Source organism: Corythoichthys intestinalis, chromosome 2, assembly GCF_030265065.1.
Source record: "Corythoichthys intestinalis isolate RoL2023-P3 chromosome 2, ASM3026506v1, whole genome shotgun sequence".
NCBI classification, from domain to species: domain Eukaryota; kingdom Metazoa; phylum Chordata; class Actinopteri; order Syngnathiformes; family Syngnathidae; genus Corythoichthys; species Corythoichthys intestinalis.
Window position 1 is genome coordinate 50135777 of NC_080396.1, and position 25310 is coordinate 50161086.

Below are 25310 nucleotides of genomic sequence, written 5' to 3' on the forward strand. Positions count from 1 at the left end.
GTTGACCCGTACTTGGTATGAGGAACAAAAACAAAAAACAAAAAAAAAAGCATCATTATTTTACACTATGAAATAGTATGTGATGCAAGGATGCAATACTAAAATGAGAATGTAGACATGAAAACAAAAAAATTCATTTTCCAACATGAAAATCAACAGCAAATGGCACAATTATTTGTAGTATATTTGAAATTTTAAGTAATTTGAATGGCATTTCACTCAGATATTAGCTTGCCAAAAATAAGTTATATTGGTTTTGAATTAAGAAAATTTTTAAAATTCTGACGGGTTCGGGGTATGCACATGTGAAACTTGTGGGGTTCAGTATCATTAGCAAGGTTAAGAACCACTGATCTAACTATTGCGGCATTTGTCTCTTTTTGATAGTACTCGTAATGTTGGGATGAATCCCTCAGATAGGCCTACATAATTAAATTGTGAGCTAATAGACTTTGGTAATACGCCATTGCGCCGAATAAACACTGATGCCAGCAAAGGCAGATAATTATTTTATAGTGACAAATGCGAGACACATGCTGGACTCCCAAGTGTCAACCCCAAAAAATCCTGGAAATCTGAAATGTAGGTGAAAAAAAATGTTTTACCCTGTGCGCTTGCTCCACAATTCAGTATTCCTCTTTGCCAGTTTTTCACTTTCATTAGCTATCATAACATATACTGTATACATTATTTGGAATAAACCTCAGAATTGATTTTGCAAGGTCTTTGAGTGTGCGTGCAAAACATACCCAGCATGCTTCTCTATGATGCAGAACAACATACAGTGTATCACAAAAGTGAGTACACTCCTCGCCTTTCTGTAGATATTTAAGTATATCTTTTCATGGGACAGCACTGACAAAATGACATTTTGACACAATGAAAAGTAGTCTGTGTGCAGCTTATATAATAGAGTTAATTGATTTCCCCCTCAAAATAACTTAAAATATAGCCATTAATATCTAAACCCCTGGCAACAAAAGTTAGTACACTCATATGAAAAAACTGTCCAAATTGAGTACTGCTTGTCATTTTCCCTTCAAACTGTCATGTGACTTGTTACAGGAGTGCTGTCAGCATTGCTGCAGAGATCAAAGAGGTGCGGGGTCAGCCTGTTAGTGCTCAGACCATTCCCCGCACTCAACATCAAATTGGTGTGCATGGCTGTCACCCCAGGAGGAAGCCTCTTCTGAAGATGTTACACAAGAAAGCCCACCAGTCTCATCAGACCATAGGATATGGTTTCAGTAATCCATGTGCTTTGTTGACCTGTCTTCAGCAAACTGTATGCGGGCTTTCTTGTGTACCGTCTTCAGAAGAGGCTTCCTTCTGGGGTGACAGCCATGCACACCAATTTGATGTAGAGTGCGGCGTATGGTCAGAGCACCAACAGGCTGACCCCCCCACCTCTTCGATCTCTGCAGCAATGCTGACAGCACTCCTGTAACAAGTCACATGACATTTTGGAGGGAATATGACAAGCAGTACTCAATTTGGACATTTAGGGATGTACATTTTTTTAATAGGGGTGTACGCACTTTTGTTGCCAGGGGTTTAGATATTAATAGCTATATTTTGAGTTATTTTGAGGGGAAAATAAATTAACTCTATTATATAAGCTGCACACAGACTACTTTTCATTGTGTCAAAGTGTCATTTTGACATGTTTGGCCCATTGAAAGATACTTAAATATCTGCAGAAATATGATGGGTGAACTCACTTTTGTGATACACTGTAATTTCTTTCAGTAAAAACATTAAATGCAATGAAGCATGAATTATATACTATTCTGATTACATAAAATGATAAACAGTGTTGAACGAGAAAACATAGATTACATGTACGGTATTAACAATATTGCTGTTATATTATCTCAAAAACCACACCACAAGACTAAATAATTGAAAATGTGATGATTTAATATAAATGTTAAGACATTTTTCCAGCTTCTTATTTTTAATCCATAAAAACAACAATAAAACTCGACACAGACACCTTGGTGGAGGTGTAATGAGCTCTCATTTAGAAGCAAACGCAAACCATCCCTAATTTTTCATTTAAAAACCTCCCCACTGACCTCCCAGTATGCATCTTCTAAAAAGTAAACTCTTACCCTTTGAAGCTACTTATTTGTGACCCAATTTTCAAAGACTTATTTCCTCAGTGAGATGGAGCGAGCTTGCGGCAGAGGAAAGTCAGCGAAAGATGCGGCAACACAATGTTGGGATTGATCCTTTCATGGGATTAAGAGAAATGTAAAGAAACCAAGCAGACTCCACCTTTAATCTTTTTGCATTATTTCGTTTCAAAGACAGTTTGCTACTCACATTGGATATTGCAGTAGGTCAGGATTATCTTCAGGAACTGTTTTTTCAGTTTTTTATTTTAGTTTTTCCCAAATATCATTTATTATATTTTTTAATCATTACTATTATCCTGAATAAATTATGACGAATTGTATCAAAGGGTTATGATTTGTGCATTTAGATTGGCTAACCAAAGAGGGAGACGATATTTATCTGCGTTCTTATTGGCTGTTTTGACAGCAGACAGCTTCTAAGTAGGTCAGGGAACATGAGAGGATTTACACAGCACTCGCGGGAGCCACTGGAAGACACTGCAATGCAGCCCACACAATTCACGCAAAAGGATCCATAGCAGTTGAAATCCCTTTAACCTTGGGTTAGGCTGAGGTTAGAATAATGAGAATAATTAGCAAGGAAGCTCTCGTCCCTTTTGAAGTCACACCAGTCAGCAGGGAGCATTAGAGAGTGTTTAATCATCAAGTATGAAAAAAAATATAGTTTCCTTACATCATTGGGAATAAGCAGCTCCTGAGATGTCTGCGCGTTTGCTTCCATCCCTGACAAGAGACCGCACCAGGATCAGTTCAACAATACTGGCACGTCACACATTTTTTTTTTTTTTTTTATACATTCTTAATTCGCGAAGAAGGGAATAAATAAAAAAGATGAATTATGGACAATGCCTATAGAAGATGAAGTAGATTTGGTAGTTTTACCACCAAAGTTCTTTTTGTTACCGGCTGTTTAATTGTAATATTTAATCTAAATGTTTCTAATGTGTAGATTCCTTTGTGAATGTTTACCCAACACATCTAAGGGCAGTTTTGAAAAATAAAGACAGTTGCTAGGCAAATCTTTGGTCCATACCGGGGATGATAGTCGAAGCTGGCTGGGCTACCGGGTTGAGGCTTTGCTGCATTGACAGTTGATGGAGTTTGGCCAACTGTAAATCAAGTACAAAGGGCATTATAATGCGCACACTTTAGTTTCTACTCAGAGTATTGTATGCACTCACCTCTGAGTGTGGAATGCCATATTGGTTTTGCAAAGTGTAGGCCTGTAAGAGAGCATCCTGCATTAAATAGATTGCGGCAATAAAAGACAGCAGGCTAGCAATGACTGTGCACTCTCTTACTGGAAGAGCTTCACTGCTCAACACACCAATCACAACAAATGCATTTTCGTACCTAAGAATTGCAAACTTATGATTATGTTTCTGAGACACATCAAACCACAAAAAACGTATTTATAATCTTCTCATCTGCCAGGACGCTCTACTTTGGACATTTAAGTCTAGCTTCATTTAACACCCTTTCTCTAAAAGGCCTCTTTAAAAGATGTCACTTGTGACGTTTAACGTCTCTTGTCTGTTAGTGCAGCTGTAAATAGAGAAAGGTGTGATGTGGTAAACATGTTGGGAAATCACTTGGATGATTATTTTACTGTTGTTTTCGTTGCAATGGAAGTGATGGTCATGCTTGCAACACTCAGAAAGTCATGCTCAAATCTTCTTTCTCAATTAATATGAATGAAAATCCAGCATCCTGGTTTTAATATCCTTCCATTTACAAGTCCTCACCTGGAATTAGTGTTATTTCAGTGGAATCGTTGTTATAAATGAAAAAACGTCATCATTTGTCACTCTTGGGCGGACATATTATCATCACTTACAAAATGCAAAACAATTGCTCAATTAATGGTTTTGGAGATTTTGAAGGAAATAGTTAAATAAAGTACAACCTATCCACTTCATATGTCTGTTGTAAACAGACCATCTGCATTTATCAGAAAAAAATGCTCATAAAGTGCAGAACGTTATATAAACAAAAAAATTACAGCATTCAAAAAAAGAAGTCTTCTTGTAAAAGCAATGCATTTCGGAATCCATGACGAGCATGACGAGCAGGGCCAGTGGCGGGCATTAAAATACTGCGACATCTAGCAGCCGGGATAAAAACGCCAGGTAAAATAGTCTATATATAATATATATAATAAAATATACTGTATATTACATAATATTCTGCACCTCACCCTTTATTCTGTGGACTGTTTTGATTTCCACGGAAGGCGTTGAAATTAGAGGAAAACCCACAATCGGAATCAATGATTCCTTGGGGGGGACTAAGTTATATTTGACATTGCTTAGCGTAATTAGAAAATGGTGAGATTATAAAAATCCATCCATCCATTTGCTATACCACTTTTCCTTGCTAAGGTATCGGGTGCTGGAGCCTATCCCTGCTGACTTTGGATGAAAGGCTGACGACACTCTCACCTGGTCGTCAGTCAGTCGTAGGGTACACACAGAGACAGAAAACCATCCACACTCACAATCACAACGCCACTGAGTGTGAATCGATAGCACGTTGTCAAAGTCGGGGAATGTACCACTATACCATCAGCGACAACAAATTATAAAAAAAGAAAATGGCACTTTAAAAAAAAAGAAAAGAATGTAAAATATTGTTTAATTTATGCTGTTTCATTTTTATATTAAATGGCCACTTTCTCCTCCTGCACACGCCTCATTCACCTGAGGCAGCATAATACATGCATTATTATATGCACGTGCATATGTATGCATATACATGAAAGAGACAGTCACAACTACACAGTATGTTTCCCTTACATTAGTTTTTTTTACTGCACAGGTTTAAGAAAATAGTTTACAGTGGTGTATAACTGTACTAATGACGGCTGTTCCTAATTACAAGGACTCTTGCATGAGTTAGATTTCCAACTACTAGGCCTATTGTGATGACAAATTTGTCATCACAGTATAGTATATCTGTATAATAGTATAATTCAACTTTTTTTCTTAAAATGTGTTTGGTACACTTACATCCATGTAATCCTAATTTAATGACGTGATATAAACTCACATTATTGAAGTTCGTGTTGTTTGATTCCATCCATCAGCCCCCGCCCGGCACCTCCCCAATCTGCCGTGTAATTAGTGAGGCTGGTGTCTATGCAGGCCCGCATCAATATATTTCTGGTCAGAGCAGACAGCACTCAGCTTAACTCAATTCTGCCTGACGCCAGCAGTCTGCCCACTATCAAGAGTCCATCCATGCTCATAAAGTGGAGATAAGAGCTCGCCCTTCAAATGCATCATTCATGCTGCCTTCATACCCAAAAGTACAAAACAACAACAATCATTATAGGCAATAAACTTGCTCTTCATTGCCTGAGGCGAGTAGTAAGCTGCTACATTTGCAGCTCTGTTTCAAGTCGCTCTTTGGATACAATATATTTGTATGTCAGAGCTCTTTTAATGCAACATGCTTTTCGCTTTTCAGTGAGTATTTTGGTTAGAAAGAAACACTACTTTTATTCCGTGACTTTGAGTTAAAGTACATTTTGCACTCTACTAGTATACATTCATCTAATATTGCTTGTGCTATTTTTTTATCGAATTTTTCACAGAAAGTTGTCACGTGACAATCTAACCACTAACATAACCACTGGCAATGTTGATTCCATTTCACCAATTGAACAAAGTCACTAACATAACCACTAGTAATGTTGATTCCATTTAACCAATTGAACAGAGTCAGGTAGACACATGACTGCACAGGCCGTTTCAAACTAGCGGCAGCCTAATGTGAAGGGTTCAGCGGCAACTCATTTATTTTGTTTATGTGGGAGACGACTTCTCGGTGAAAGTGAGCGGTGGACGGCCGTTTTGGGTGGAACGTCAAGTTTGAATGAATTTGCGGCAAGAGGCGGGGCCCAGAGCGCCGCTGTGCTTACATCAACAACGCATCCAATAGCAAAGGGGCAGTCGTACTGATATCTGTGCTATCAGGCTGTTTCGGCAGACAGAAGGATATAAGCAAATCACGGCCGACGAAACCTTGATAAATTAGCTTTTTTAAAGTTTCGCAAGCTCTGCAAAACTCGAAAAATGGCTCCTGCCTCTCCTTGCTAAGCTAAATGGCACCTCGATGTGCGTTTGTGTGGAAACGTTCACGGACAACAAAGTTCACGGACAACAAAAAAACTATCCACCTTCTCACAGCAACTAGAAAAACTCTTTACACGGCTATCATAATGCCCCCTACTCCTTGAAACGTGAAAAGCTTTCTTGTGTAGCAATGAAAAATAAACACATTGGTTCTTGGGACTATAGTAAATATGCTTGCCGCTTTTCTACGTCAGGCTACGTGGCACCTACCGTTTTGCTCTTGTCGTGGACCGTTCTTCACACTCGGCTGACGCTAGTGTGTAAAGGCCTTCGTAAATAAGCTTGCCTTTTTTCACTTCCTGACAGCGTCTACGTCAGTCTACATAGCTCCTCCTGTTTCGCGCTTGCCGTGGACCACTCTTCAACTCTTCACACTGGGCTGACGCTAGTATGAAAAGGCCTTCAATGTGCGACTCACAATCAAATCAAAATCTAATCCATGTTACCTTGGAGAATATAAAATTATGCAGTGTCATGCAGTGTGTACCGGAATGCTATTTAAATTTCAGCCTACAAGAACTCTGCTTCAAAATTGTTGAGCACATGACAGTTTCTTCTGTGTTCGTGTCAACTGACTGGTTAGCATACTGTGCTCTTTCACAAATCTAAACAAAATGATATTAATTAGCATAGACTATAACTTGTGTTTGAATTTGCCTTCATTTATTATTAAATTCGAATTACTATTGTTGTAGGTAAAGTTTTCATGTTGGACAATATCTTTTTGATCTCATGCATTGATTGATAAAAACAAATCACAGGTCACCAGTAAGTCAGTTTCTGAGTTTTATTTCAATGAATACTTACTCATACTCCAGTAGTCATTCGGTTGACTTTCTTACTCGAGTCAAAATATTCTTAAAATAGGAGTACACTTTTTTCTGTTCTCCACTAACCTCAAATGTTAAATTCCACATTTTTGTTTCCTTTTTAGTTCAATACACATTTACCAGCATCCATATGTGATCTATATTTGCTGCTGTCATAGAATATGAGTATTCGTCTGCGGGATGCACGAAAAGCAGTACAGGACATAAAGAAAGCGTCGGCTTCACGTTTCAGGAGGGGTTATAGCTCTTATGACAGACTGGAACAATAGCTGCAGCTTCCACTCAGCTGTTGTTTGTAATGCCACATGCCAGAGGACGGACTGTTTAAATTTGGACTTGCCACCCGAGCTGCCCCACAGCCCCCCAACTTTTGGAGATGTGGTCTTATTTTTCAAGAGTTTGCTTAATATCAAAGCAACAAGATTTATTCTTAGACTTCACACAGTTCACAGGAAGGACAATACGTACCTGCTGCAGGTCAAGGCCACCCTGGGTGACAGAGTAGAGAGGGTGAGGTGAGAAATCGGATGCTTCAAAAACCTTGAAATACATGAAGAAACCAAGAAAATTCATTAACAATTGTGATGAGGCTCTTGTTATCATTATTGTCCATTGCCAAAAATGTTAATATATGTGTTTGGTTGCTGCAATTTTTTTCTCGTGAGTATTAATTTTGCTGGGTTCTGGGAGCTGCAGTTCTGACATTTTACCACACCTAACAGGCTTATAAGCAAAGACTCATCCACAGAGCCTTCCCTTCTCCTCACCATTCCCCCCGACAAGTAATACAAACATCAATTATCACTGCACGACCGTTATTAAAGCCATCTCTCACTGACCTCTTGGGCTTAATTTGAAAGCCTATTATGAGGCATATCGCAAACATAACACCATTCCGTAAAGCCAAGAACTGTGTCAGAACCGCTGACAGCTATTCTGAGTATTTGCACACCGCTGTAGCCCGAGGAGATGGCAGGTCTCCGGTCTCACTTGCTAATCTTGTGACTGACTCCATGGGAGGGTGGATGTGTGTGCCTTCTGTAAAAGCAACATCCACAAATGTACACAAATCCAGGAAGCTTGCAAGGATGCGTCGTGCCAATTCAATAGTGTTCTTTGATAGATAATTCATTTGGAGGCTTTCTCGAGTGAATTTATAGATGTCTTCTTAAATGCATTAAACGAGCTAAGTGCTGAAAACTTGCAAAGACTGAAAACAATGTAATAATGAATTTCTGTTTCTGAGTTGAAACTGAGCCCACTTAATTGCATCGGTGGATATCTGGCGCAATTGCAACTTCCTATGTTTTATTACTCGACCCCGTTCTACAAATACAGCATGAGGTTATGCTAGCTACTGATGCAGCAAGAAAATACGTGGAACTCACACAATAGGGCTGTACATAGGCATAAACATGTTGCTGGTATTTGTAGCTTCCATTTTCAGTAGACGCATACAGTGAGTGAAACAATGGCTAGATTTTTAAGGATTCAGAATCCTCAGATTGTTTTTTAATCTTTAGTGAAAATTTGGTAGAGTTGCTAACTAATTAAATTACTTTCAAATTTAGAAACTTTTCAATTTTCAAAACTTCAGGCTTCAAGACGACTGGTTAAATACTACCTCAAGTAGTTTAATTAACAGACAACCAAAATAGACAACACAATATAATAATAATAATAATAATAGTAATAATAATAGAAAATATGTACATAACATGCTGCAGCCTTTTAAAGATAGAATATGGGATGAAGATTGTGAACTAGAGCGCAGTTACATATAAACCATTGCAAGGGCATAGGTTTGCATACGGACGGTAGGGACATAACACTCCCAAATTTTCAGGATGCTCAAATTATCCCCACTAACTTTGTGACCTTATTTACATTATATAATGACTTTAGTTATATAGGTAATTTACATCGTCTTCCCATATGTTGTGAGTATGGAAATGACCCTACCTTTATTAAGTGAGTTATTATCATTATGTTCAGACTTACATTTTCCCCTTTTGACTTGCTGAATGTGGCGGTCCATTTTTTCCCCTCAAATACACATTTGACTGGCTTGACCCCTCAACCCTCCCACACACACACCCACACACCCTCGACGACATGCCGCCTCCTCCGCCTCTTTCGAAGAGGAGGGATATTAGAAGTTTATTTTCGGCCAGCAGCAGCCACTGTAAGTAATGTAAAAAGACATCAATGTTGTGGAGATGGGGAACACACCACTAATTGTGCTACTGAAAATCCGACCGGCATCAGAGTTAGCATAACATTAAACTGTGGGAATTTGCTAACCTGCGAAACTTGGAAGCTGCTTAGAGAGGTGTCCTCCTGTATTTTTTTTTTCTTTTTTTTCCTGTTAACGTTAATTAAACTGAGAAATGTAGTGAACCAAGGTTTTACCCACTTCTCCTCAATTTTCACTTTTATTTTATTTATGTGGTCTTAAAGCAACCCAAATGAGCTTTCATTTTTTGTTGAGTTTGGCTGTGCTTATGGACAAAAGCAGTAGTGTTTTACCTGAAGGGAGGCTCCATTTTGAATTATTTTTGTTATTCCCAGACTAAAAAGTTTTTCGAGTTATATTTATTTATTTAGACAGACAATGTTGAGTGAGCTTAAGTCAAATGTTTATTTTTTGCATTCCGGGATAGTTAAGAGATTATCAACAAGTTTATATTGTTGTGTATACTGTCAATATAAGTTATGTTCAAATATTGCAATTGAAATTTGCTAATAAAATCCAGACATCTATTTTGGAAGTTTTCAAAATGTTTTCGTTGTTTATGAAAACAATGGTTTTAATTGAATGGTGTATCACCTGAACCAATACACATGAAAGTTAGTAAATGTAAATACAGATTTATTTTGCATTGATCATTCAGCCTGTCAATTAATTAGGTTTATATTCGTGAGAAATGTACCCCTGCCCCTCGTTCACCCAATCTGTTTGGTCATATTAAGGTCCCGTCCCCAGCAAAAACTTTACGCACAGGTTATGCTGTTATATCGTCCCCACCAATGTTGAGCCCAAACCTACGCCCTTGCACCATTGCCATGTTTCTGATATTGTTGAAATCAATTTCATATGTCTAAAGTTGTGTTTATGAAATCATATGGCATTGAGAGTTCTTTTATTTTTTTAATCAACAGTAGAATGTTATTGGGGCTATAACCAGTGTGCATTTCTTTTTTATTAATTTTATTTTTATTAACATTTCTCAATGTATAATTTTATTTATTCATAAAAATATATTAAAATAATCCTAGAAAAAAAAGATAAATTGTATAATTAGGATTGAAACCTGGCCACAATATTAACAATTGGTAAAAAAGGGTGGCCTAAACGAGCCAAAATGCGATGTCCCACCTGTATGGGTTTCACATCTTTTTTAAATGACCAAAAATAATCATTTTCCCTATAAGGCAGTGGTGGGCAAACTATTCCATAAGGGGCCGCAGTGGGTGCAGGTTTTCGTTGCAAGCCATCAAGACGACAGTTTTTCACCAATCTGGTGGTGTCTTACAAGTGCAATCAGTTGATTGCAGTCAGGTACTTCTTGTTTCCCTGGCCCCTCATTGGTTAAACTGCCTGTGCTGGATCAGTTGTAACAAAGACCAGGACCCAATGCGGCCCTTGAGGACCGGTTTGCCCACCCCTGCTATAAAGGGTTAAGACTCCATGCTGTGAACAAAACTGTTGATTTTGTATGTGGTGGGGGGGTGGTACACGCACTAAAAAGCGTTGCTGGACGTTATGGGTGGCCCAACAAGTGTGTATTTGCACATACAGTATGGATGGAAAAATTCTATTCCAAGGCAGCAATGCTCTGACATCAGAAAGCACCTCCAAAAGGAGAGGGACAGGCACAGTGTTGTTTTTGTCAATAATGACGATAACAATGATATTTCGTCGATAAACAATTTTTTCATGACGTTGATGTGACGATGACGGGCTACAAACGTGGCTTAGGAGCATAAAGGGACGAATGCCAGTTTTTGTCAGACGAGACGACAACAACTCGAAAATGAGACATAGTTTCTGTAATATGCGCACAGCTTGCATCGTAGCAGTGTTTGGGTTGTGTTACTCATGTGAGATGTAGCGCGCTTCTCCCTCACTCTCCTCACCGGAGTTTAGGATGTGTTTCAAGCTACGGTGCACTCCATCTTGCTAGTTTGGAAACACATGGTGAGATTTTTTTCTTATCTTAGCAAAAGAGAATTTGTATTGTTGCATGAGCCTTTAAAGGTCTGTGCTGAGTGATTATCACACACTAAATGTAACTCGTCATGTTGGCTTAGCATTAGCGTTAGCATTGGCGTAAACTTTTTTTGCATACAGTTCATGGCTTCTAGGTGTATTTCAGTGAGAAAATGTCCTGCTGAGTGCGTATTATCTTCACTAAGTTGCCGTTGTCCTTGTAGACGCTACAATATGTGCTTGTTTCTCTATGTTTATTCAGAATTATTCGAAACCTTTATTTATCATTGGACTAAAATGTTTTACTTTTACAGACGAAAACATTTTGAGTAAATGTCGTTCAAAACTGGGCGAAATTTGTATTAGGTTTCTCCGAATAAAACTAGACAAAGACGTACACATTTTGAAATAACTAAATTTTTTCATACAAAAGACTATGACAAAAATTAAAAGGGCTGCCAAAAACAACACAGCACAGGCAGAGGGATTTTGTGTTAATTTGGTAGACATATTCACAAGTAAAGTCATAAGGACAACGGAGGAAGCCTTCATAATGCTTTTGGACACTTGTAAATAGCCTTCCAACTTTTTAAATTTCTCCCTACTAAATGTCGAGATCAGGGCCAGAGTGGGACTCGTTTTCGGCCCGGGAGTTTCATGCCACAGACCTTTACACAGACTTTATATCATGACCTATTGTATTGAAATATTGTAATAATAATCGTGCTTTCAAGCGATTAATCACATGCTGTCAAAAGCAAATTTGCGATTAGTGGATTTTTTTTACAATGCAAAAAATATATATCTTAATTTTTAAATACACATTTTAGCACAGGAGTTGACCAATGTGCTGACCTTACGTCATTCAAATTTAAGTCTAATTAGAAAAAAGAAAAGAGTTTTACTTTACACTTGTAAAGATCAATTAAACATGAATTTTCCCCAAATAACTTATCAAAAGGGAACTTTTGTTGTTATAATAACCTGAAAAATCTTCAGAACCACAATAGTTATGAGGAACTGCTTGAGATGAGCCATTATATGCAAATTGACATATACAGTTTTGTTGGTTTAATATTTTATGTTAAATTGCCAAAATGAAACAACTTTTACATGATATTCAAAATTTTCAAGGAGTACTGTATATACTTCAATCATGTAATATATCATTGGTTATCAGTGGTTTCATTATTTCTGACGTAAAATAATAAAAAAAATTTTTTTTAATTAAATTAAATGTGAAAGATAAAATGATTGAACTCACCAAAACGGCTGTCTCCTAATTCCCCAAAACACTTATACAGTTCGAACAGCTGCCCAACACGCCGGTATGTTCATCGCTGTACTTTCATCCCTACATGCTCGAAAACAACCATAATGGGTTGCACCAACAGCCAGACGCGTTCATGCACGTCACACTGCCTCACCGTGCTTCATTTCGGCCATTAAAACCCAAAATTAAGTTTTACTGAAGGATCACGTCAACAGGATGATACTCTCTCCCAGAGCTGGCGGCAATGGGAGCGCTTCGCGGGGTCTTGAATTCCAAACTACGGGATTCTAGATGGGCAATAATTTATCGTGCAAAGGGGGGTTGCGTTAATGCCTTATTAACGAGTTTAGCTGACAGCTTCATTAAAAATCTATATTACGACCGGCCTAAACGTCAGGCATGCCCACAGGGAAGTGTCCCAATCCTCCCGATTAGCCACTCAGGGTCCAGCGGAGATGATTTGGGGAAACTGGAGCTTGCGATCTAAATTAAACTTTCCACCTTCCAGCTGAATCTAGTGATGTCATTTTCATGGGTGTGTTGTGGACTATAGTTCTTATCTACCGAAAGCCTTGTTGTTTACTTCAAGAAATGCTGCTATGTCGGCACTTCAATCTTTGCATGTTGCCACCGGACCCTCTCACTAGGAATTCGTGTGAAAAGGCATTTAGTCTTCTCACATATTTAGTCTCTATTCCTCAGCATTCAGGTAAAATTCCAAATTCCAAATCCCACTGTTTAATCAAGTAGCAAAGTATTCTTCCTCACCTGGTTCCCTGCGATGAGGAGGGCGGCCGGAGAGGGGCTCGGCCGATAAGGGATGGTGGCGCCCTTCGGGGGGGACTAAGGAGCCAAAAAAGAGGACTTCGTTGTGAGAAGCAAACATTTTAAGGTGACACAGCACACCATCAATGAAGCCGCCAAACACGAAGGCCCCGAAAGCCAATGTGGCATGCTGCGCTACATTAAAGCACAATAACAATTAATGATGTTCTAAACTGCTAATGAGCTTTTTCCCGTGTTCTTGTTTTTCTTTTGTTCAAATTGGTCATTCATTGAATAACAGCAGCTCTGCAGAGGATGATAGCTCGGAGCTTTGGTTCCCATCAGCTTCCGCTGTGGCTCCTTTGTGGAGAAATCAAGCTTCCCTCACAGGGAGGCGTTCTGAGATAAAACTCTTCAAAGACCAACCAGAAAAGGAGTTTATCCATTGTGTACGACACGGTTGGATGTAGATATCTTATCTAGTTAATGGCAGAGTTGATGCCACTGTTTGAGGGGGAGGGGGCTTAAAAATGTAGAGCATCTTTATTGTGGGAGCAGTCACAGCAAATTCTTTGTATAACTTTGCATAATTTAAATCTTGGAGCCCAAAGCAAGAAGCCGCTAGTACTGAATCCCAATGCAGCTTGCTTTGAAGAAAGACCCTATAAACTGAATCAAACTAGCAATTAGTCAGTCACGTCCAGCTGTAGCACCGAAACAAAAAGGACTTGTGCACTTCCATGAAGACACAGGAGGGAAACTGTGCTCGGGGATGTTTTTTTCTTATCTCTGCACCCGTTAGCTCGAGAGAGCTGTTGAGCTGGTGTCTAAAGGTGGACAGACTTGCTGCAGGCCACTTTCATTGCTGTCTTCTGCAGTTTCACAATCCCGAAGCATGAGAAAGGAACTTTCTGACTCCATGTGACTCTCATCCCATTTCTATGACACACTACAGTTTATAGTACTGTGAAATGGTGAACATGAACAACTTCAATCATGTTTTAAAAATGGCCATTCGCCCTGAAAAGTTTGAAGATCAGATTATGATTGGTGTAAAGGTGTCTTGCAAATTGTATTCTCTGAGCGTCGGAAATTTTTTTTTCGTGAAACGCTGCATTCCAGAGGTGCAACAATAAATCAATTAATCAGCAATTCATCAATTTTGAAATAAGATTAACAACTATTTTGAGGGTTCTTGAAATGTTTGAAAAACTTGTTTCTGTAGCTCTCTTATATTTGTGCTTAATCAAAATGGAACATTTGCAAACATCTGCTTGTATGTAAGAAACAATTTTTTAAATCACCTTTTGGACATGGTACAAACCAAACCTGTATGCAAGGAAGTTGGATGTACGCTCCTGTGGAACACTGCATTTAATATTTGGGGAAGCACAGCTATAAAACTCTCTGAGAGAGCTCAGTAGAAATTGTCACAGTGCACCTAATGACCCAAGCAAATGCAAGGGTTTTGTTCATGGGTGCTTTGCTTTTGCATGATTCCTTCAATTAAACTGGCTTCAACAACACTCTTCATTAAAATTCCATTGCTGAATAGATGACATGCTGCACAATTTTTTTTGTCTGGCATTTCAAAAATGTTAACATAAGGCTAAAGCCTCTTGAGCGCCAACTAGCTCTGGACTTTTAGTCATTTTGTCATTCCAGTTTTAGCTCTCCCTGTGGATCAGGGGTCCAGAGCGCCTCAGGGTAGCAGAGTATATTCATTTTTAAAGCACAAGCTGAGGAACCATCTTTTCAATTAATGTTTTAACAAATATTTTATGTCTTCATTTACCTACGTCAACTTTTTAGTTTCATTATTTTATTATCATTATTATTTTTAGAATATGGTGAAATCTGACAGGGAAGAGGTTGGAGTCACCTCTCATGTTTTTATGCAATAGTTTGAGGCATGTTATTAGGGCTTTAATTCATTTTGTTTTTCATTTAATTTATTTTATGATATTGTATTTCTGCAACATTATTTTCCTGACTAAACTGACTAATGCTTGAGTGATTGATTGATGCATCACCCTGTAATCAGACAGAATAAAAGCGACATGAGGGATGTTTCCTACCTCCAGGATGACTGCACAGATGAGCTTGACACACTGGATTACAGAGTCCTGATTCCCAGATATCGTTACCCCTCGCTCAGTTGAGTTGGGTAGCAAATCCCCCGCCACCTGTATCTGAGCTCCGGTGCTCTGCAAATGATAGGGAAGGTTCCATAGGAAGATTAGGCTGATAAGACAAGTTGTAATTACACTGCTGCAGCTTCCCTGTGTGCATCGCTGCTAGCCTGATGACCTTCTACGTCGGTGATAAAAGAGAGCGACCATGTTGCGGTATGTTTAGGAAAGTGAAGCGCAATGCTCCTAATGACTCCACTGCTGAGGCAAAGACTATAAATTTATCATGCAGCTGATGTCACCATGCGACTTATGTGAGTTATTTAAAAGGCCCAAAAAAATGCACTGCGGAGTACTGCAGAAAATCCTATTTTGCAAGGCGCTGCCAAGATGGCAAGCAACCTTGGCTAAAGATGTGTTTGTTAAACCTGAATGGTTCTGATGGGCACCGGACTGGCAGTTTCTATCATTCAATTTGTATATTGTCTCAAAAGTAAGTTTTGTAATCATCTGATCTTACTATCCAAAGAGGTGATCAAAGAGTGATTCTTTTGTCCCAATTTTATTTGCTTACCTTAACAACAGTCTTTTGAATTGAATCTTTTTAGCTGTGTTATTTCAAAATTCCCATGAACGAACATGCTAAACCTTGAAACATTCACATTCATTCTCCTGAGGATGAAAACTTGTCTCAGTCAGTGTCATGGTCAGTTCAAAATAAGATGTTGAACACTTTTCTTCATACCTTTAAAACATATGGCCTTCCTATCAGCCTCATTTGTACTTTACAGCTAATTAGGCAACTGCATTTTATTGTGAATGTGGGGATACCTGCAGAGCCACCACATGAAAGCCTTGCCTTTCTGAGAACATTTGTATCTTGAACTTATTAGTATAAGCAGCTTTAAGTCATTCTATCCATTTTCTATAACAACTGTTCCCATTAGGGTCACCGATGAGCTGGAGCTTATCCTAGTTGACTTTCAAAAGAGGCAAGGGACACCATAAACTGGTCACCAGTCAATTGCAGGGAACCTATAGTCCACTTAAGCACTTATGCACAATTGGCTGCCAGTGAGACAACGATAGACGTCCAATCCATTTTAACTGGAAGGGCTGATGGTTGCATTATATAGTTGCATAATAGCGCAATTAAAATGTCTGCATTCATAGACATAGTTTTGTTCAGTTAGTTCAAGTAATCCTGCTCGACAAAGTCAGTCAACACTAAGCATTGTATAGACCCAATTTTCAATAAACCCCTAACTTTCAATTGTGTATGTATGCCTAAAATAACACTAACTTTACCTCAATGAAATGTATACATGCCTACAGCTAAGCTCAATCACTGTATTAACTGAGAAGTGGGTTACCTCTCTGATCTCCTTTATTTTTGCCCCTCCTTTCCCAATCAGAGAGCCACACTGGCTGGCAGGAATGACCAGTCGCAGGGTGACTGGTGGCTTGGAGCTGATGGTGCCATTGGCTACCAGTGCTGTCAGGTCCTGTCACGAATACAAAGCAAACATCAGGACGATAAGGGAGAAAATGTACAAGGAAATACAACCCACTAAAGGTTAATACATTACTTTGAATTCAGGTCATTTTATTTTTCAGATTAAGCTTTGCTTATTCATCAACATGAATGTGTCACAAAGAGTAACATTTAATGCATCACAGCAAGCCACCAGTAGATGGAAAAGATATTCAGTCATGAAAAAAATAATCATGACCATGTTTATCTCCACTTGTTGTTTACATTATTGCCTTGTTGCAATTAAGGTATCTTATGTGACTAATAGAATAGAAAACATGGAAAACTGGAAGCACTGTTTTGGCAGTACAATGCCATGCATATTGATGTGATGGTTAGATATCTGTTCCTTGCTCTGATGAGGTTTTTTTTTGTTTACATTTATTACACCCAGACAAATGTAGCCTTTGTTCTAAAAGGCCTTCAAAATGAACAAGAAACAATGACACAAGAGCGGGCTCATCATTTTTGTCTGCACTGACTGTATTCATGGCTTTGACAGATGCATTCACGATGCCGCGGAGTTCAATATGCACCACTTGCAACAATTGCTAATGTCATTCATAAATGATTGAGAAGCAAAAAGAGAAATCATGATTCAGCATCTGCACTTGCATTCCTGAAAATCCACGTTGAAACAATATACTAAAGATTTAAGATACACTTGTATATATGAATATACATTTGAAATAAATGCTACTACTAAAATTGCACATTAATGCACAAAACAATTGCAAACGAACCTATTAACTCATACTAATACAAAGCACAACAAAATCTTTCTCACAGAATCTCTAATCGAGACAAAATGTCACGTCTTATAAATGCCAGAGTAAGAGCTGTTTCAAATAAGTTTTCCACTTCATTGCCATCTAAGTTCAGTTCATCGTTTGAGGGTTCATTGAATGAACAATCAGTGTTTAATGAGCATACCTTTGTTTGCAACATTACACTCAGTTTGATGCTAGTTGAGAGCAATCAAGAGATATCTACGCTCCAAAAATACCATTAAAAATCATCTTCAACACAAAGCCTCTCTGCCATATCATATATTTTTCAGACAATGTTTTTATTGATCGCATATGATCCAAATTATAAGTTAAAATAAGGCAAGAGTATGAATTTATTTCAATCTGCCACACGTTTCATTTTTACATATTTTAGGTCACAGCATTTGAGTGTTTTGAAGGCAGCAAAGCAAGCAAACATCATGAGTGGGAGGAGATGGCACATTTAATTAATGAAGAGAGTATTTCGTGAACCTTTGAAATGTAAATACACTTGGCTGACTGACTTTCACTCAACAACATACAACCAATGTGTGATAAAACGCAAACTACGGGAGGGTCATTTGACATCAAACTAGTTTGACCCTGGATAGGGTAACCTCGAAAGATTGTATTTGCGGAACAGCTCTTCAAAAATCTTTTCTAACCACTAAACATTAAAGTTGTGGTTCTTGCATCTATTTTTAGCCTTTCCAATGAGGTGCTGACGTTGCCTCTTGTAGGACTAATCTACACAGTCACAAGCCTTTCTTGATTTGATCTAAAAATATGAGGCAAATACAGAAAAAAAAAAGTCTTAACATTCTGACATTTTGCTTGCAAATTAGTGGTGAAAAGTAATACAATAGAAATACTTTGTTGCTGTACCTCAGTATATTGTGCAGAATTCTATACTATATTTGAGTAGCTTTTGTATCTAATTAGGGGGGGGGGATGGCTATATTTTCATATCCAACACAGATCTAGACAGACATTTTAAAACAGTGGTTGGTATTTTTTTCAAACTGGCTCATTTGAAAAGATGTGGTCTGTGCTGTTCTGAGTGTGAACACAGAAGATTCCATTCTCAGTACAATAAGTAACACACACACAAGCACACTCTAATGCAAGTTTTAATCCCAGAAGTGTATTGTGTTGCTGCCAGGATAAATAGCCCTGATGACAAAAGATTATATTGCTTTTATGCTTGCAGCATCATGACACCTGAGAACAAATAAACATGTATGATACTCAAGTGCGGGTCTGTTGTTATTAGAGCAACAGCAGTTTAAGATTGCGTGAGCGCACGTTACGAGCTCTCTTGTGTGTTTTGTAACGCACAAAAGAGGCGTAGGTGGTCCGTTTCTTAATGAAAGTTCGCTGATGAGACCCAAACAATTTGAACACTTTGTGACCAGCAGGCGAGTCATTTCTTTTGTTTTTTAATTTAAGTCAAATGTGGTGGCACACAGGGGGTCGGTCAATACGTTGCCATAGAAACTAAAGGGCCGAGTGAGAAAAATCTGTAAAGAGTGGACCGCTCTTCCTGTTTCCTCATCACTGTCTCCTGTGACACCATTTTAATTAGAGGTGGAGGCCCACGGTCACCATGGAGACAATTGGCAGTGTATAATTCATCAGTAAACAATGAGAACATCCCTTAAGTGGTCTGCAGTACTTGTTCGGATTAATTGATTAATCCAACTTTAGGAATTGATTATGTGAGAATCTATTGATGCGGGTATTGAAAAACAGGTGAAATGGTGTGTACTACTTCACTGCTACCAGCAGAAGTGCTGTTTAGTTCATCAATAGGCTCAGAGCCTACCTAGCCTACTAGTAAGTAAGTAAGTAACTAGTAAGCCAATCACAGAGCATATACTGTCTCAGAAAATTAGAATACACAATATTCTAATTTTCTGAGACAGTCCTGTACATTAATCCACCATTTAAAGCAGGGGTGTCCAAACTTTTTGCAAAGGGGACCAGATTTGGCGTGGTAAAAATGTGGGGGGCCGACCTTGGCTGACGTCCTTTACATAGAACAATATACAGGACTGTCTCAGAAAATTAGAATATTGTGTATTCTAATTTTCTGAGACAGTCCAGTAGAAATAACTTCACATTCACAATTAAGGACAATTTAGTTTTAATGAACCTAAAACACATTTTCTTAGAATGTAGGAGCAAGACAAATGGCCCAGAGGAAACTCCAGTAAGTCTAGGAGAACAAGTAAAAATCACAAAGAAAGGCCTGAGATGGGATTCAAACCAGTAACCTCTAAATACTTGTGCATTGTGAAAACCATGCTGAATTTGTTATTAAACAACAACAACATGACATCAGTTATACAGGGTACAGGAAGAAGATTGTGTATGCAAAGATTATAAACTATCTACTTTGTAACGATCCGAACCAACAGAATGAGTGCATAATAAAAATGAGAAAACATAGCTAAAAATACGAGTGGCCATTCTTTTCGAAAATTTTGCATTAGTTGATGTTTTCAAGATGGCGATGATAACCTGTAAATAAATTGGAGTGTAACTATATCTGTTAGATTACCACATTCTTGCCTGCTCTATGTACAAATCATAAAAATACACATTAATGTACAAATCATGAACATATAGGTTAATATATCAATATGCACAATGTATACTGTATGTCTATACAGTGCATGTATAAGAATTCAAATTAGTACTTTGAAAGGACAAACATTTAAACAGTAAAAGCTTAATGATAACTCATGTCGCTAATGCAGACTTACTGTATTCAGTGTGTTTTAACAACAGTATCTGAAAGCGCATCACATTGTAGGAAGAATTACATTTCCCCCTCTAACACTATGCGTTCGGAGGCTAATCGATAATGATGAGAGCACATTAGTGATGCTGCTGAGATGAGGCTCAGGAAATGATTTTTTTTATCATGTGGAGAAATAGATTTAGGTTCTTTTTCTATCCTCCTCCTCTTCCCATTACAAGAATTTTATTTGATTTACTCTACCCAGCATTTTGGCAACTTTATAAGCCTTTTAATATTTTCATTTGAAAGAAGAAAAAAACACTACCTCTTCCAGTTTGTATGTGATCATTGTAAATGCTCTGAAGACACTTTCTGTGGATCCAGTGATGGTGATGATTCTCTCTGGGCATGTACCTTCTGAGATGTTGACCCGGGCACTGCTCTGTTGGCATAGAAGTCAACAGATACAGTGGGGTAAATAAGTATTTAGTCAACCACTAATTGTGCAAGTTCTCCCACTTGAAAATATTAGAGAGGCCTGTAATTGTCAACATGGGTAAACCTCAACCATGAGAGACATAATGTGGAAAAAAAAACAGAAAATCACATTGTTTGATTTCAATACCAATAGTTCATCTAATTACTTTGTTATGTACACTTTGTTGGCAATAACGGAGGCCAAACTTTTTCTGTAACTCTTCACAAGCTTTTCACACACTGTTGCTGGTATTTTGGCTCATTCCTTCATGCAGATCTACTCTAGAGCAGTGATGTTTTGGGGTTGTCGTTGGGCAACACAGACTTTCAACTCCCTCCTCACCCTGTGGCGTCAAAATGATAACAAGAACAGTGAGCAAAAATCCCAGAACTACACGGGGGACCTAGTGAATGACCTACAGAGAGCTGGGACCACAGTAACAAAAGCTACTATCAGTAACACAATGTGCTGCCAGAGACTCAAATCCTGCACTGCCAGACGTGTCCCCCTGCTGAAGAAAGTACACGTCCAGGCCATAACACATTCTCTCAGTCCTCTTCTGGATCATCCAAATGCTCTCTAGTGAACCGCAGACGAGCCTGGACGTGTACTCTGGCAGTGCAGGATTTGAGACCCTGGCGGCGCATTGTGTTACTGATAGTAGCCTTTGTTACTGTGGTCCTAGCTCTCTGTAGGTCATTCACTAGGTCCCCCCGTGTGGTTCTGGGATTTTTGCACACCGTTCTTGTTATCATTTTGACGCCGAGGGGTGAGGAGGGAGTTGAAAGTCCGTGTTGCCCAACGACAGCCCCAAAACATCACTGCTCTAGAGGATATCTGCATGGAAGAATGGGCCAAAATACCAGCAACGGTGTGTGAAAAGCTTGTGAAGAGTTACAGGAAATGTTTGGCCTCTGTTATTGCCAACAAAGGGTACATAACAAAGTACTGAGATGAACTATTGGTATTGACCAAATACTTATTTTCCACCATGATTTGAAAATAAATTCTTTAAAAATCAAACAATGTGATTTTCTGTTTTTTTTTTTTTTTTTTTCACATTATGTCTCTCATGGTTGAGGTTTACCCATGTTGACAATTACAGGCCTCTCTAATACTTTCAAGTGGGAGAACTTGCACAATTAGTGGTTGACTAAATACTTATTTGCCCCACTGTACATCATTAGAAAATGGTTAAACAAGATCTGAAGAAGATATCGGAATGATCATCTATGGCTTTAATTATACAAACGCCAGGCACACAAGACATGTCAGAAAAATGGAAATTAATGAGTACATTAACCTTTAGTGTCAAAAGTATGTGGAGAACTATGGACAAACGCTTTACACAATAAATACTCTTCAAATTACTCTTTGCTTTGCTAAAGGACTATATAAACCTTCCATTCTAATTTTTACAGTTATGTTTAAATATTGACACACACTAACACACATCCACTTTCCACTTTTTCTATGCTAGGGTCACGGAATGCTGGAGCCTATCCCAGCTGACTTCGAGCGAAAGACGGACTAAACTGGTCGTCAGTCAATGAAAGGGCACACACAGAGAACAACCATTGGCATTCACAGTCACACCCCCACTGAGTTTGAATTGAGTCATGCTGCCTGTGTTGAAGTTAAGATGGCATTGGCTACCAGTACACCATCAGCAACTGAGCTACGTACACGTAATTTTTAATATAAAATGAATTACCTGCCATCCGCCCAGCACTATGCAAAAGCTATGCTAACTTGGAATCAGAGTCAAGCCTAATATTTGATCAGGAAGGAAAAGCGACTGAAGGCTACTATCTAATGTATCTACCGCTCTGGGAATGATTACGGCGTTATAAATCTTCTGCCTTCATTTGGTTCCATTCAGTGTCCTTGATTTCAAGGTTTAAGTCACATGAGCAGTGACAGGACAGTGCTGTGTCCTCTGGGCCAATTTTTTCAGTCAGTCCAGTGAGTCATGCTCCTATGGTGACTGTGCGGCCCACTGGGGGGTGGGGAGGACGATGACGGCATGATACTCATACAGTTAGTAACACAAGCCGAAAGTGGCTGGCTAGATGATGCCATGCTTGGATGACCACCTTGGGCGACTGTCCAGTCCAGCAACTCCACGAGACTGCATTGTCGCATGACCTCACAGTTCTCCTATTTATCTGTCTGCCCCATAAAGAGCATAACATAAAACCTTTGCAACTAGAGAAGAAATCAAATGTACCTCTGCAGCATCGGACTAATTACCCTGTAATACAAGTCGAAACAAACACATTGGATAAGCTGCACCCTTGGGATTTATGAAAAGCGATTCAAGTGGAAAACTGCGGTTGTTAAACACGAAATGAATGAGATAGGGGAACTGGTGAATGAGCATCTTGATAATAAACAATCAAAGAAGTTTGGATTGAAAACTACGGAAAAACTTTTCGAAAAGCGCTCATAGTGCTCCGTATTTGTAAATGTCTGTCCATTTTCTAATTAACAGGCTATTTCCTGGCCAAAGAGGTTACAAATTAAACACTAAAATCCCAGGAAAGAATAGTCCATTAACACTGCAGTGTTCCCTTGTTGTATCATGGTTTATCGTTCGCTCCCTTGCTCATAAGTGATTTTATATTTTATGGCATTATATAGCATACAAACTAGTCTGAATTTAGGCTTACGCTTTTGAGCGTAGTACCATGATGCACCTGTTTACTGGATGCAAGGCACCGCTTAGGTCTACTGAAACGATGCAGCATAATGAAGAGCAAGAAGAAAAGGCAGAAAAGGTCCCCAACTAATCTGCAGTCATAGTTGTTCCCACAGGGCAGGAGGAACACGTATGAGTAGTGTTGTATGTACAATATATGTTTCCCTAAAGATTTCTGGAGCACAGAGTTAGTTGAATTCAACAAAATCAAGCAAAAACAAACAGACATGTCCGTTGTGTTCAATACCTTCTGCCTCATGCAGTAAATGCTGGTTGAAATGATCTTTTTAGCTGCCATTGACTGTGATAGACGCCCAACCCATTTTGTGTGGGATTGGCAGCGATCATATCATATCATATCACTGCCAGCCCCATTGTAAAAAGCTTGGGTTTGATGAAATGTTTCTTTTACTAACTGTCACAACACATCTCTCAGTAAATGCTATAAATTAATCTGGAACCGCAATAAATAAGGTAAATTGGCATTGTCGATGCACACACAAAATGACATCATAATAAGTCATAAAAAGAGAGCCAAGAGTAAGGACAGAGTTAAAATGACAACAATGGTGCAATGTATAAGTGATTTATAACATACCTCCTCACGTATTCGTTTCACAGTCTCTCCTTTCTGGAATAAACACAAAATGAAGGGCAGCTTTAAAGCAGAGTTCTATGTCCTTCGCTTTGAGATGTGTCTTACTTTTCAAAAATAATTAACATTAAGCCTATTTAGAATTCAGCAGAAAGTAGTATTGCAGTGTTCTGATGCAATACAGTGTCACACTAAGCAGCATCAGACATTTACGTATGTGAGAAAAGGTCGAGTGACTAACTGTTGTTTATGCAGTGAAGGTGTGAACTGTAGACCTCCTACAATGGAAAAAAAACATCTAACAAGATCAGACTTGTGTCAGCTTCCTTTTCTCCTTTTACTGACATGTCCCCTTCTCTTTTTCTGCACTTTTGTCCAACCACTGATAATCTCTTTACAACAGCATCTTGAACCCTATCATTCTTACATTGGAGGGATAACATGGATGTGATCCTTTGTGAATCTGCTGTCCTGTTTGCTATTGATGAGAGGAGATAAAGGAGAGAAAGCTTGTCTAACGCTGAGCTGGTCCATTTTGTTCAAGTGCTGCAGATCAAGTACCTCTCACTACAAAACTCATCTGTCCCTTTTCTCTTCCATCATAGAGATCATAACAATCAGATAGATATCCTGAGCTTTTCTTTGTAGCAGAACAAAATAAAATGTGCACACATTGTGCTATCTTAAGATATGAGCTCGATCTTTTGCAAGAGCATGCTTGTATCGCAAAACACATCTCAAATCATATTTCTCTATTGAACTAAATGATAATTTCGTCAGTCTTTTCCCGTCTCCCACTTCATAAAATAACCCCAATAAGTCTAGTAACACAATTAGTCAAAAAATTACAGGAAAGTCATGTAAACACGATATTCGAATTAACTCACTTTTTGTAAACTGGAAAAGACCAGCGAAGGTGTTTTTGAGCAAAGAGCTTATTCGAACATGATGTTATAGCATATTGCATATTTGTTGAGGCATAACTATTTTCAGTAG

The 25310-nt window shown here is 38.6% G+C and overlaps 1 protein-coding gene across 2 annotated transcripts in view; it reads right to left on the reverse strand.

Moving 5' to 3' along the window:
• pcbp4 (poly(rC) binding protein 4) overlaps positions 1–25310 on the reverse strand; it is a 66379-nt gene that overhangs the window by 14534 nt on the left and 26535 nt on the right. For both annotated transcript variants that reach the window (XM_057822194.1, XM_057822185.1), the window contains 9 exons: positions 24318–24350; positions 20866–20982; positions 16864–16995; positions 15437–15565; positions 13362–13436; positions 7576–7647; positions 3323–3364; positions 3175–3250; positions 2815–2864 (listed from right to left, as the gene is read on the reverse strand). In XM_057822194.1, coding sequence (XP_057678177.1) covers positions 2815–2864; positions 3175–3250; positions 3323–3364; positions 7576–7647; positions 13362–13436; positions 15437–15565; positions 16864–16995; positions 20866–20889 — 600 coding nt within the window. In that variant the 5' untranslated portion in view covers positions 20890–20982; positions 24318–24350. The remainder of the gene's footprint in view (positions 1–2814; positions 2865–3174; positions 3251–3322; positions 3365–7575; positions 7648–13361; positions 13437–15436; positions 15566–16863; positions 16996–20865; positions 20983–24317; positions 24351–25310) is intronic.